We start from the raw sequence: 14,041 nt of genomic DNA, 5'->3' as shown, positions 1-14,041 counted from the left end.
GTTTCTCTGTAGCCAGGATCATAAAAGCCCATTTTGGACTGGAGGGCCCTGGGAGTTTTTCTCTTACTATTCCCCATTATCTAGGAGCCTCTTCTGGTGCTCAGTTAACTCCTGGCTGGGCAAGCTACCTCACACCCTTGGCTTACTTATTTCTGGTGCTTCCCATTTCTTCTCTGATGAATCCCAGCATTCTTTCCTAAGCAAGCTATTTGAAATGCAAGTATCTACTTACTATTGTGGTTTCTCTCCGTGGAGGAGGCACATACTACCTGCATCTGGTTAGCCATTTTGATCCCTCCTGAGATTTTCCAAGAAAATTATTTTTAAATAAAAAAATTTAAATCCAATTTATAATAAGTGTTCAGTCACCTGAAATGGCAGAAAACAAATAATAATTTAATCATTATGAATTAACTATCTGCATGTTTTCTGTTTGGGAGATTGTACCACTATGATGGTGATGTTTTAATTTTGCTGTATATTGGCACTTTGATCACTTACAAAACTACCTCTGTGTAGGAGACTGATCACTTTTATTATTTCCTTTTCAGTGGAGGAAGTATTTGAGACTGTAGGAGACCGTGAGCTAAGACAAGTCTTTGAAGGACAGAATCGTATTCATCTTGAAATCAAGCAGCTGAACCGGCAGTTGGATATGATTCTTGATGAACAGAGAAGATATGTCTCTTCCTTAACAGAGGAAATCTCTAAAAGAGGAGCAGGAGTGCCTGGGCAGCCCGGACAGGTGGGCTTACAGAATATGCAGATGTGCCTCATTTACTGTTTGCTGGAGGGGAAGTAAAGAAGAAGGGCCACTGTACTGTGTGCTCGTAGAATGTGGATTACTCAGCTTGCTCGTCATTATTTCTTCCTCCAGATCACTCAACAAGAACTGGATACTGTTGTGAAAACTCAGCATGAGATTCTGAGACAAGTAAATGAAATGAAGTAAGTATGTAAAAGTAGTGTCTCTATGTTATGTGATTTGTTTATCCTAAATTTGCGACTTTAGGTGTGCAAGCACCATATCCTAAGATTTCTGCATGAGAGTAAGAATTCCATTCTAGATTCATTTTACAAATGGAACTATGAATACAGCAACTTTTAATATTTAAAAACTGAAAACATGTCTAAAGTTTTTAATTGTACTGGGCTGGAAAAGAAAAAAATGTTTTGGCATCTTTTAAAAATATAGGAACACACCTTGACAAGCCAGGTGTGTTCTTATATTTATAAAATATAAAAAGAATATGAAGTATTATATAACACTTCTATGAAAAGAACTAGAGGAATAAGTATGCGTAGCACTGTAAGACGATAACACAAGCAGACTTGATGCAGGAAATTCTTTTTGATGGAATGAAACCATTTTGAACATAATATGTGTGACTACCTCTTTTTCATTCCCATCTTCTACCTTCAAAGAGACCGGAGAGAGAGTTGGAGCAGAGAGGAGATACTGTGTCCTTAGAATGTTGGCCAGTAAATTTCTAGTGAGAATGATTCACTTATACAGATAATTAACAGCTTTCAGTGCCTGGAGCAGAAATGACAAACCAAAGTGTCACGTTTCCATAAGCTAACATCTTAGAATGTCCCAACTGATACAACCCTTGACAAACAAGAATGTCAATGTGAGTTCTTAGGACCGGAAAATAAAACGGGGTTAGATCAAACAGAAGGTGATTATACCTGATGTCTAGAGATTAAAGGCACTTACAACTGAAAGTTTCTATTTCTTCAACTTTCTCTTTGCATTTAAAAAAAAATCTTCATAACGTGAACTCGTGATTGAAATATTTATGATGCTAAATGAATAGTTTAGCTCTTCAAATAGTTTAATTAAATGAATATAATCCTTTTAGAAATAGACTGGATCATGTAACACAACCTTTTTAAAAATCTTTTTACTTCAATCTAATTTTAGACCTCAGAAGCTACAAAAATAGTATAGGAAGTTTCTGTACATCCTTCACCCGTCTGTCTTCCTCTGATTTACGTAGCCATGGTGTAATTGTCAGAATCAGGAAATTAACATTGGTACAGTTCAATCAACTAAATGACCTATTTAAAATTTATCAGTTTCTCCACCAAGGCCTTTTTTCTATTCCAGGATCCTGACTACAATCAGACATTACATTTAGTTACTTTTTCTCTTTAGGCGTCTGCAGTCTGCAGTAGTTCATCTTACTTGTCTTTCATGACCTTGACATTTTCTAAGAGCATTAGTCAGTTAATACCTTTTGATTTGGGTTTGTCTGGTGTCTACTCATGACTGGAAGGAAGTTCCACATTTTCATAAGAAGATATTACTGATGATGTTGCTGTGATCACTTGGTTATGGTGGTTTCCTATTGCTATCTCTACTTTAAAGTTACTATATTTCCCTCTGTGGTTAATATTTTAGAGAAGGTATTTTAAGAATATGTAAGTATCCAGCTCAAACTTCTGCTCATTTATTTTAGCATCCATTGATGTTTCTTGCCTAAAACAAGTTTTTGCCAAACGCTGATTTATTTTTTAAATTTTTAAATTTTTTTTTGAGACAGTGTCTAGCTCTGTTTACCTAGCTGGAGTGCAGTAGTGCAGTCACAGCTCTCTGCAGCCTCAACCTCCTGGGCTCAAATGATCCTCCCACCTCAGCCTCCTAAGTAGCTGGGACTTTAGGTGCATTTCACCACACCCAGCTAAATTTTGTATTTTTGGAGTTGGGGTTTTGCCATTTTGCCCAGGCTGATCTCAAACTCCTGGGCTCAAGCAGTCCTCCTGCCTCTGCCTTCCAAAGTTTTGGGATTGAGCCACCATGCCTAGCCCTGATATTTATATTTCTATCATTCCCTCCACATGTGTTCATTGGAATTATTCTGTCAGGACCAACTGTCCTTTCTCTCCCATTTATTTATTTAGTAATTTATTTAGATCAGTACAGACTCATGGGTATTTATTCCATAGGTTACAATCCAGCACTCTCCTTACTTGTTCCACTGCTCAGATTGTTTCAGGTGTGGTCATTCTGAGCTCCTTCAGGTTGGCTTCTTTGTTCTCTCAACAAGCCCCCATCTTTTTTTGAGCATTTAAAAATGTTTTGTTACTGCTCTGTCTTCTAGGCTTATCTTGGTTTTCTCTGCCCTCCAGTGAGCCCAGGTTCCTTTTTCTTGAGAAAGGTATTTGAAAACCAACCTCTGGGCACTAGGTATACTCATTACTACTGGAGTACTGTTAATCTGTAGACCTCTTAGTGGGCAGAGGTAAGGAATATCTACGTATACTAACCCATGCATATACATTAGTCTGTAGTTCCATATCCGTCAACCTACCTTTGTGTTGAACCGTGAGATTATGCAGATATTTTGGATTCTGGCTGGACTGATCACTACAGAGTTAATTTTTAACTTTCCCCCTTAATCTTATTTGAGGATTCTCTCTCCTACAGGGAGAAACCTATTCTTCTTATCTGTATCTATAACATATTTACTTACTGGTTCTACTTTAGTATGCACACAGGTACACACGAAGTGGTTTCAGATTGTTAACTCTTATCCCTGTGAGAAAGACATTTACTGGCAAGTTTATGTAAAGTTCCTTTTATCTCAAGCCTTATAGTATCCAGCCCAGATACTATTTTCCAAACAGTTTCTTAGGATAGTTCTCTTTTTCTCTACTCTTTACGTTATGGCTGATGTTACTTACTCATTTAGGATCTAGTTAGATTCTTTGTTAATGTTTAGATTCCACTAGGATCCTGGTTGATTTAAATTGTTTGTATTTTGGGTATGTGACTACTGTGATTCTGAGGGGTAGAGCACGTGTGTGTATCACTTCTTCGTCCTTGCTACCACTTTCCCATTCTCCCCTTCTTTCCAGCTCTTTCCCACCTAGTCCCTCCTGGTAACCAATTCTATTAGCTTCTGGTTTGTTCTTCCTGTATTTCTTCTGTATATATGTATTTTCATAAGTCCCCTTCTTTCTTCTGTGAAGGGTAGCATAGTCCAGATACTTTTTCGTGCTCACATGTTTCACATAGCAGTAGTACTAGGACATCTAAAGATGTAACCAGTTGTCGGGATAGCCTAACTGTCCAGTTGTATTATCCATAGAATCCCTTCCTTCCTTCCTCCCTTCCTTCCTTCCTCCCTCCCTCCCTCCCTCCCTCCCTCCCTCCCTCCCTCCCTCTTTAGGTTCTGGGCAGAATCTCTTTCTTAGAGGAGTTAACAATCCTTGCAAACTCCCACTTACTGAGAACAAATGTGATGCATACAATAAGTTAATGTAAAAACTGAGCTCAAGTTTCTGAACTAGTCCTCTGGACCTTTTTCTTTAGGAATTAGTTTCCAGAAAAAATGTAGAGAGAGAAGAAATATTTGCCTTTAATGGAAAGGGTGGTTTGTGTGTGTTTGTGTCCTTGTGGATTTTTATGTTCTTAAGGAATCACAGACATTGTTTCTAGCAGAAAGAGATCTTAAAAAGTGTGCAGCTTTTCTGTAGTAGTTGATGCCTCTTCCCACTTTTGCATCTCAAACATCCTTTTTAAGACTTCTGGTATACCTTCACTGGGTGTTCTTTGGCCTCTGCGTCCATTTAGTTATCTTCACTTGCTCGCCTTCCATCATCCCTTAAAAGGTATTATTTTCAAGGGTTCTGTCCAGCCCTCTTTTCACTTGACCTGTTTTCTAAACCATATATGACCTCCTTCCACCACAATTCTTTCCCCGTAGGCTCCTGTTCATTTTGTGGCACCCAGTTCTGGGTGCCTGCTAAATGCTTTTCTTTGTAGAGCTCTAGTTGTGCTGCTGTCGCATTGCTTTCCTGCTAGACTATCCATCTCAGCAGGGCAGGTCTTTCATTTTTCTTGCAAAGTTTATATCCCTAAATATTGCCTGGCTCACAGCACTTACGAAATTTAAGAAAGAAATGTTAGCAGAATGAACAGGCAACTGAGTGAATAAGTAGGAGAAGCGCATTATATGATTCAATCTTTGGTATATTAAAAGACATTTATACCTAAGCCAGTTCATGCTTCTGGGAAGCAAAATTCTTAAGTGCAGATTTGTGATAACATTATTATACTCTGGGAGATTTTGGTCTTGGTAAGTATTTTAGTTATATTAAAATGTTATCCTTTATTTTTGAGTTTCAGTGGAAAAGCTGAGCCCCACATGAATTTTCTTGGGCATACGTGCCATTAAAAGAAATTTTAATCAACACATGACATTGATCCAAAAACACATGAGATATTTTGTGACTACTTTAGAAGTCTTCACTGCTCATGTAACTCAACTATAATTTTTTAAACTTCTGTTATACTTAACAGTTGTCTAACATACAGTGTTATTTTTAAGTAATTTGAGTCTTTCTCTTTTTTACTTCCAGTAAAGTTCTTACTTTTTAAACTACATTTTACTTCAATGAGATAAGTGAGATAACTTATTTATTTATTCCTCCAAATTGAACCATAGCTGTTGAAGGCACTGGTAGGAAATCAGAATTGTGAGCCCTGTCCTCAGGGAGCTTATTCTGCAGAAGTGAAATAATCTATATGTGCAGCTACAAAGTGGACAAGTCTCTGTGTGTGCGTGTGTATAGGAAATGATTGCATTTGGCACTAGTCCTTTACAGCGGAACACCTAGAAAGATTTTTTGTAACTTTGTTAAAAATATCCATTGTATTATTCAATATCCACTTACAATATTGGTTTTAACACAAATTACCTGGTAGTATTTTCTACATGGTATTCTTAGATGACCTTTAATAAAAGATAAAGGCATAATGTTGTTTTATAAATTATTTTCCAATTTTGAACACAACCCAATTTTTAAAAATACTTCTTTACCTGTTGTTTTTTTAATGATGTAATTATTGAACTTGAAAAGGTATAAGTATTGATCTGTGACTGAAAAAAAAATCTTCATATTGATTTTATTGTATCAAGAGACTTTCTGTTTCAGAAATTCCATGAGTGAAACTGTCAGACTGGTCAGTGGAATACAGCACCCTGGCTCTGCTGGAGGCGTCTATGAGACAACACAGCACTTCATTGACATCAAAGAACACCTACACCTAGTAAAGAGGGACATAGATAACTTAGTGCAACGAAATGTGGTAACTTTGTTTCCTTTTCCTTTTATAATTGTTATCAGCTTTAGGAAAGGAAGAACTTATACTCTACTGAAAGTACTTTAACCCTTCAGTTAATGCTAATGCTTATGCTTATTTTTAATGTTGAAGGTAGACTTGTTCAATACATTGCAAATGTCCGTGTGTCCTGGTTTTCTGGGTATTGAAGGTGGAAGAATGGTTCCCATAGCAGTCATAGTTTTTTAATATGTAATATTTATATTATCATTCAATGAAAATATTTTCTGATTTCCATGTTAATGTCTTCTCTGATCCATGGATTGCTTAAAGTGTATTTCTTTGGCCTGTTTTTTTCTCAAGGTTCTAAACTGATGATAATTTCTTGCTATCTTGCTAGCTTCATTTACCTTCAGTTGGGTTTTTTGTGCTTGGATTGGATTGGATTTGTTTCTGACTCTGCTAGTTGTCTTCTATAAGACATATTTGGGATATGGTTGGCCTATATTTCCTAGTCTAAGCAGAAATCCCAATCCCTTATATTTTATATAGTGTTTTATCTTTTTAAAAGCTTTTTAAAACATTCGATACAGAAATCCTAATCCCTTATATTTTGTATTTTATGTCCTAAGCAGAAATCCAATCCCTTATATTTTATATCATGTTTTATCTTTTTAAAAGCTTTTTAAAAATTTTGATGTTCTTTAAAAAGTAATATATTAATCATAATGTTACATTAAATTGACTCTCCCAAGGTCCGCAGCTTGTCAGTAGTAGAGGGAGAAAACTCAGGTCTTCAGCTTCTAATCTTGTCTCCTTTATATTTTTTGATAACCCTCTTAACTACATTTCTGTACATATGCCTTGAATATACATTTTATCTTTTAAATATGGCTTACTAGTTTTCTTATTGACCATTACCTCTCATTCAAAGCATTACTATCTGTCTCCTTAGTTCTGTTTGAGGTTATTTTTCTCCTACTTTAGCCTTTGTTCTGATGACCAGATTGATACTGTGTGTATCAATTTCCTGAAGACTTTGCCCCACAAATAGAACTATACTGGGAACAACTAATCTTAGAAGCCATTCTCTCTGGATGCTTGGAGGAAATCTTTGTTCCTGGTATTTAATTATCTCCTTAAAATAGAAGGAATACTCAGGGAAAGAATGAAAGAAATATTTTTCAGAACACCAGTGAATAATATTGAATGCTGTGAGATTGGAGAGAATGAGGACTGAGAAAAAGCCATTCTGTTTGTCAAGTAGTTCATTGACAAGAGTAACCATGTAATTTATTGTCTGACCTGGAACACTTTGGAGAGCGAAGGAGATGCTGTTAATAATTACAGCACTACAGCAAGTGTGAACTGGGAGTGTCCAGAGGAGTTGTCTGTGTTGACCCTAGTCTCAGTGCCCTCAGGGACAGTAACATCATATACCGTAATACAGGCAGGAGCCAGGAGTTAGTGACTGGGCAGTGAAAAGGTGGAGGCCTTGCAGTGTCAACTACTCCTTCAAAAAAAGTCCTCAGTAAAAGTTAAGTGGATAGAAGATTTTCTGGGGGATGAAAAAATAAAAATACATATTTATATAGTAAACTGAGTCTTATTAAAGATTTCACTTTATTTCTTTTTCCAAACTGCTAATTTGACTAACTGTAATAGAAAGTGATTTGCCTTACAGCCATCAAATGAAAAACCGAGATGCCCAGAACTCCCACCATTTCCATCATGTTTATCTACGGTCCACTTCATTATATTTGTTGTGGTGCAAACAGTGTTATTCATTGGTTATATCATGTATAGGTAAGTCCCTTGATAAAATTTGACCTAATATTTTTCTGCATCTGTTGAATTAGAAATACTCAACAAAGTTACCTATGTTCATAATACAATTTTCACCACCTATAAAATTAAGTTTATACAGAGCAAATGTGATTTCTCTTGATTTCAGTTCACATAAAGTACATGTATAGAATATATGTTTATCTCAATGCATTGCATACTTGAAAAGGCATTAATATTAGTGTTAAACAGTCCTGTTCCTTTCCAAATTTGAGTGTATAGAACTTCTTTCAGTGTTTGTTTCTTTTTTTCCTTAGGTCTCAGCAAGAAGCAGCTGCCAAAAAATTCTTTTGACTACCATTTTCATGAGTATATCATCTATTTGTGTACAAAATGTTGTCATTTTGAGGGAATTTAAGTATTTAAATTGCTTCAGAGTCTAAATTATTAAATGTTTTAAATAAAATAACTGTTTAAACATTGATTTTCAGTTAAGAATAAACCTTAAAGCAAAGACAACCACATTTAAATTTGTTCACAGTATGTAAATCTGTTTAAATTTCAGTGAATTTCTGGCCAGTATAATGCAGCTACTGAGTAGAATATTGACCAGTAAGTAAGGGGGTAAATCAGAAAGTGGGGCAACCCCTGGATATGAATGTTACCCCCTAAATCTCCAATATTGCAGGTTTCCCTATGTAATAACGTAAACACACTTGCCCTCATGCCTCCCAGAATATGAGGTCTAATTAAGAAGTCTCATCAGGTTTATTTTGTAACCAAAGTCTTTTTTGAGGTCGGATTTCCTAATCAAAGACGGGGCCTGCAGTCCTTTCATCTTAATGTAACTCCCTTTGAAATTAAAGAATATTTTCTCTGAGAGCTTTAAGGATCTGGATAAAAGGCTTCAAAATGTTAAGTGAAATGTTTTTTTTTTCCTCTGATTATCAATGGTATATTTCACTTTTAAAGGAAATTTTAGAGGAAAATTAATAGCTGCTTTTTGCCTAAAACACCTTGTGGGTGAGAACATTCCTCTGGGAATGGCTTTTGTAGGTATTTCGCCTGGTAACGTATTCATTTCATGATTGCCGGTGTTCTTGAATGTCTTCATTCCAATAGTGTCAGGTTAATATTATGAAAATAAGTTTTGTATTTATATTTCTAACTTAAGGAATTTATTTCTCCCATTCACTACAGCATGTAAATTCAGCTCAAATTGCATGATCTGAGGATATTTGAAATTTACAAAACCTGCCACTACTTTCTGGTTTAGGTTAAGTTACTCCAGGCAGGCTGGGGTTAATGACCATTGCATCCTCTTTGAAATCAAGGTGGCTGTAGTAGAAGCAGTTTTAAGATTTTTGAAGGCAAAATTTGAAAAACAGTGAATACTTCTGATTGTTATCTTTTAGAACCAGAACGGAGGACATTGTGAAGCACTTGTTAGTGAACTTAACCTTGAAATATCAGACTGGAAGGAGTTTTTATAGTCTTTGCGCATAGTTCTAGGTATTATAGAAACAATCTGTAAATGACATTTTAAGATGCAAATTAAATTTTGTTCACAGCTTATTTAGACTGATTTTTGCTGGCTTCAAAATACTCTGTTACCTAAAGGGGTTGTCTTTCATTTGTCATAGAATCCAAACAGTACTGTTTATAAAATAATACTGTTGATTTATTACAAGCCTCCCTTGGTTTGCTCTCAGTGTCATTTACAGGTTGGACTAACGACCTAAAATCTATATAAAGACTTTGTGAAGAGCTCTGCATTATAGCAATACCAAGCTAGTACTGTGTGTGCAAGCACTCTCGAATTGCCTTTTGTGTTGCTATTTATCCTAGAACACTTAAAGAGAATATGCCAGTGTTAACTCACTTTACTTCAGTCATTTCAACACAGAAAATGCGTCTCTAGTGTTTTTCTTTCGTAGTGTTAACATTTTGAAATTCATGTTTCAGAGACTTCGTCATCACAGAATTTACTCTTATTCCATGAAAAAAAAATTAAATACCTTCAGAAGAAAATGTAAGTTATAGAGTATGAAACTTGAGAAATCCTCTTGAGATAAAAGGCTGCCAAACTCAGTATTATAAGGTCTACGGTCATATGTGCCTGTGCATTAAAGGAATACCAGATTTATGCAATGTACACTTTTCAGGCTGAAATTCAAGGGGAATCATTCTGATCATTCTTACTACAAATGGAGATGACTCTTAAGAAACAGCATGAGCGTGAACCTTTTATCTTTTTAGTTAGTGATATACTTTGCTTGAAAATCACTCAGTAAAGTAGTTCACACAGAATGTGTATCATGTTATTTGAAGTTTGGTTTTTCTCAAAATCATTGGCTTTAAGGAGCTCATTTCTGAACAAAAAGGTTTGCTCTGTGGAAAAATGAATCACTGCCAGGATTCTGTTATTTCTGTACTGTTTTGTATAATTGAATTTGTTCACTTCTCTCACACCAGCAAGTGTTTTACAGGTGCCTTGGATTAAAACAAAATTGATTTTAAAATTTTTATGTAAGTCATTGTGTTTATGATGCCACTTTTAAAACAAAAATGCAATTACATAATGGCTAATGCCCTTATTTAATGTACCTATTTGTGTTCTAATAATTGTTTGACTGTTTTACTCACTTTAAAACTTTATCATTAAGTCACAAACAGTAAACAACATTTTGTTATGTATTAAAGGGACATCAGTGTTTCTCAAAGTATGGTCCATGAGCCATCTGGGTCATGGAATGCTTGTTAAGAATACAGATTCCAGTGCCTGTTTCAGACCACTTGAATCAAATCTTAGGGGCGGGGCTTTGGGATGTCATTGTTCACTAGGCACCTCAGGAGACTCTGAGCACACCAGTGTTTAAGAACCACTAAAATGAGGAGTGGAAAAAAAAGAAATAGGTGTTTTGTTAATTTAAAGCTGAGCTGAGAGGGTAATATATTTTTATTGTCAATGACATTAACAGATGTGCACTGATTCTTTGATACCTACAATTTAATTAATGTTCTTTTTATTAAAACTCTTAGTTCATGAGCAACTACAAACTGAATCCAAATTATTACCTGTTGTTTTTAGTATTTTGGTGATGACTTTTAAACTTACGAGATCATCTCGAGATCATTCATGGTCAAGCCATGAAAACTCCCATTTTCAAACCTGCCTGCTAATGCTTTTTTGCCTTCCTAATTGTGATTATGGTCACATTTTATCTCAGACAGTTGTACTTTTTGATAACTTAGGGAAAATAGAAACTACTTGAACAAAGGATTGCCTGCCTCACTGCATTGCAGAAGTACAATTTTTGTAAAGAACATAAATAGCAGTTGTGAATATTAAGATGTGATTATCTTTCCCTGTCCATGTGCTTATCGAAAGAAGATAATGAACAAATGATTATACTGAGGATTTTTTAAATTTATAAGATCTAATGTGAAATCCACACTTGGAACTTCTTAGATCTATATGTTGCCTGCTTAATATATTTCTTTTAATACATTGGTTAAAGTTTAAAAGGGTTTTCTATCCACTGTCAATTTCAATTGAATAACATTTTGTCAAGTTTTTTTCCTGATTGTTATTTGATGCTAGCTGGAATTCAAGAAATGGCATTGACCTTATTCAAATAAAGAAATATTTTAGTAAATTTGCTTTTTCCTTCATTGATCGTGGATAATTTGCCATTTGTTTTCCAGACAGGCCTCGTATTGTGATAATATTTCATTTATCATATGCCTTAGGCTATGCCCTAGGCGGCCTGCTGCCCGCAGAAGGGAGTACATAGAAGCATGGCAGGAGAACACAGAAATGGTCATGGATAACTGTTTACCCTTTCTGGTAATGAAAGATACAAATTAATTATAAAGCAATGTATTCGATGTTTTTACCTTTAATAACCAAATGATGGCAAAAGTGTAGTTAAGCTGGAACTCCTGGTCATTACTAATTAGTGGTAGTTTAAAAAATATTTTAATCTTTTTGGCAAATACAGTTTAACCAAGTAATTCCAATTCTGAGAGTTAATGTGGTATAAAAGTAAAAGAGTAGGGCTTTGAGGTTAGACAAGTCTAGGTTTGAATCTTGGTTCTGTCACTTACTGGAGGTGACCTTCAGTTTCCTTATAATACATCACGTGCTTATAAGCATAATAAAAGAGAGTCTTTATAAGGAGCCTTCAAAAAATAGTAGACTAATTGGCAAAGACAAATGCTGGATAAAATAAAAGATTTAAGTACATAGATGGGTTCAAAATTAATCAGAACTTAAAACCTGATCTGGGAACCTACAGGTAGCAGAGAGTGGCAGAAACTGGACTCTCTATAGGCCCTAGATACTATCATTGAAAGTTATGTTTATTTGTGGCATTGAGGACACAGCTTTAGGCCTGGAAAACCCAGGGGCTCAAACTGAGATACTAGGATAAAGTGAGGACCCCGTAAGACTGCTGCTTAGTGGAAATAGGCTGAAAGGACCTCTTATATCCATCCAATAGCTCAGAGAAGGCATAGGAAGCTTCCCTTCCTGGAGCTCTGGGTAAGGGGACATTTCTTGTTAAGAAATTGAGGCCGGGCGCGGTGGCTCACGCCTGTAATCCCAACACTTTGGGAGGCTGAGGTGGGTGGATCATGAATGACGTTAAGAGATCAAGACCATCCTGGTCAACATGGTGAAACCCCGTCTCTACTAAAAATACAAAAAATTAGGCTGGGCGCGGTGGCTCACGCCTATAATCCCAGCACTTTGGGAGGCCAAGGCGGGTGGATCACGAGGTCAAAAGATCGAGACCATCCTGGTCAACATGGTGAAACCCCGTCTCTACTAAAAATACAAAAAAAATTAGCTGGGCATGGTGGCGCATGCCTGTAATCCCAGCTACTCAGGAGGCTGAGGCAGGAGAATTGCCTGAACCCAGGAGGCGGAGGTTGCGGTGAGCCGAGATCGTGCCATTGCACTCCAGCCTGGGTAACAAGAGCGAAACTCCGTCTCAAAAAAAAAAAAAAACTTGAAGCCCCAGGTGTATGCTTTACCTACATGCTGTAGAATTCTCTAAGTCAAAAACAATGTAATAAATTAGTTCTAGTCTGGGAAGATCTGGAAGGCAAAACAAAACCACTTATTAGCAATAATTCCACAACGAAAGTACATTAGACAACCATAGGACAGCCAGACTTAAGTGAACTTTAAAAATTATAAAGCAAACCAGAAAAATGTGAGAGTGACAGTAGACACAATAGTGAAACTTGGCACCTCCAAGAATCTGAGATAACAGAACAGTTGGAAGAGGACAAATATGTACATTTGAAATGACTTTAAAAATACTGAAGAGTTTATGAAAAGAGTTTAATCATGAGGAAGGAATGAAACACTGAAAAGACAGCTGGAGTTGCAAAGAACCATCCAAAACACAACTTCAGTGTGGGAGGTGGGGATCAAATTTGGATACCAGATTGGACAAAGCTCAAAAGAATTCTTGAATTAGAAGATCGATCTGCTGGGCACAGTGGCTCATGCCGGCAATCCCAGCACTTTGGGAGGCTGAGGCGGGTGGATCACAAGGTCAGGAGTTCGAGACCAGCCTGGCCAGCATGGTGAAACCCCATCTCTAGTAAAAATACAAAAAATTAGCCAGGTGTGGCAGCACACGCCTGTAGTCCCAGCTACTCAGGAGGCTGAAGCAGGACAATTGCTTGAATCTGGGAGGCAGAGGCTGTAGTGAGCTGAGATCGCACCACTGTGCTCCAGCCTGGGTGACATAGCAAGACTCCATCTCAAAAAAAAAGATCTGAGCAAATTACTGAGAGTGCAACACAGAATGGTGAAAAATGTAATAAATTGGTGATCAGTGAAAAGGTACAGCATCTAGCAGGAGTTCTAGAAGGAACAGGTAGAGTCATGATGAGGAACTGTTCAAAGGGGTAATAGATGAGAAGTTTTCAGAATTGATGCACACATGTATTTGAGTCTAAGGCAGGGTGGTAGGTTGGAGAAGCTTCCCACAGAAGATGTCTGAGCCATGTGCTAAAGTATGTATAGCGCAAGGGGGACTGGAAGAGAACTTACTCCACGCAGACAAAATAACATGAACAAAAGCATAGAGCTGAGAAATAGTGTAGTTTATGTGAGAACCTGTAAGCTATTCTGCTATGCTGGGGAAATGATGGTTGAGTGGG

At 36.6% G+C, this 14,041-nt stretch overlaps 1 protein-coding gene across 1 annotated transcript in view; it reads left to right on the top strand.

Annotated features, from left to right (window-relative positions):
• LMAN1 (lectin, mannose binding 1) overlaps positions 1–11,517 on the top strand; it is a 28,128-nt gene extending 16,611 nt beyond the window's left edge. The window contains exons 9-13 of the mRNA XM_002757289.6: positions 552–745; positions 878–948; positions 5,947–6,100; positions 7,758–7,879; positions 8,176–11,517. Coding sequence (XP_002757335.1) covers positions 552–745; positions 878–948; positions 5,947–6,100; positions 7,758–7,879; positions 8,176–8,212 — 578 coding nt within the window. The 3' untranslated portion in view covers positions 8,213–11,517. The remainder of the gene's footprint in view (positions 1–551; positions 746–877; positions 949–5,946; positions 6,101–7,757; positions 7,880–8,175) is intronic.
• The last annotated feature ends 2,524 nt before the right edge of the window (positions 11,518–14,041 follow it).

The sequence above is a fragment of the Callithrix jacchus genome, chromosome 13, assembly GCF_049354715.1.
Source record: "Callithrix jacchus isolate 240 chromosome 13, calJac240_pri, whole genome shotgun sequence".
Lineage (NCBI taxonomy): Eukaryota > Metazoa > Chordata > Mammalia > Primates > Cebidae > Callithrix > Callithrix jacchus.
Note: the sequence above shows the minus strand (reverse complement) of the source record. Positions and strands in the feature narration are given on the sequence as shown.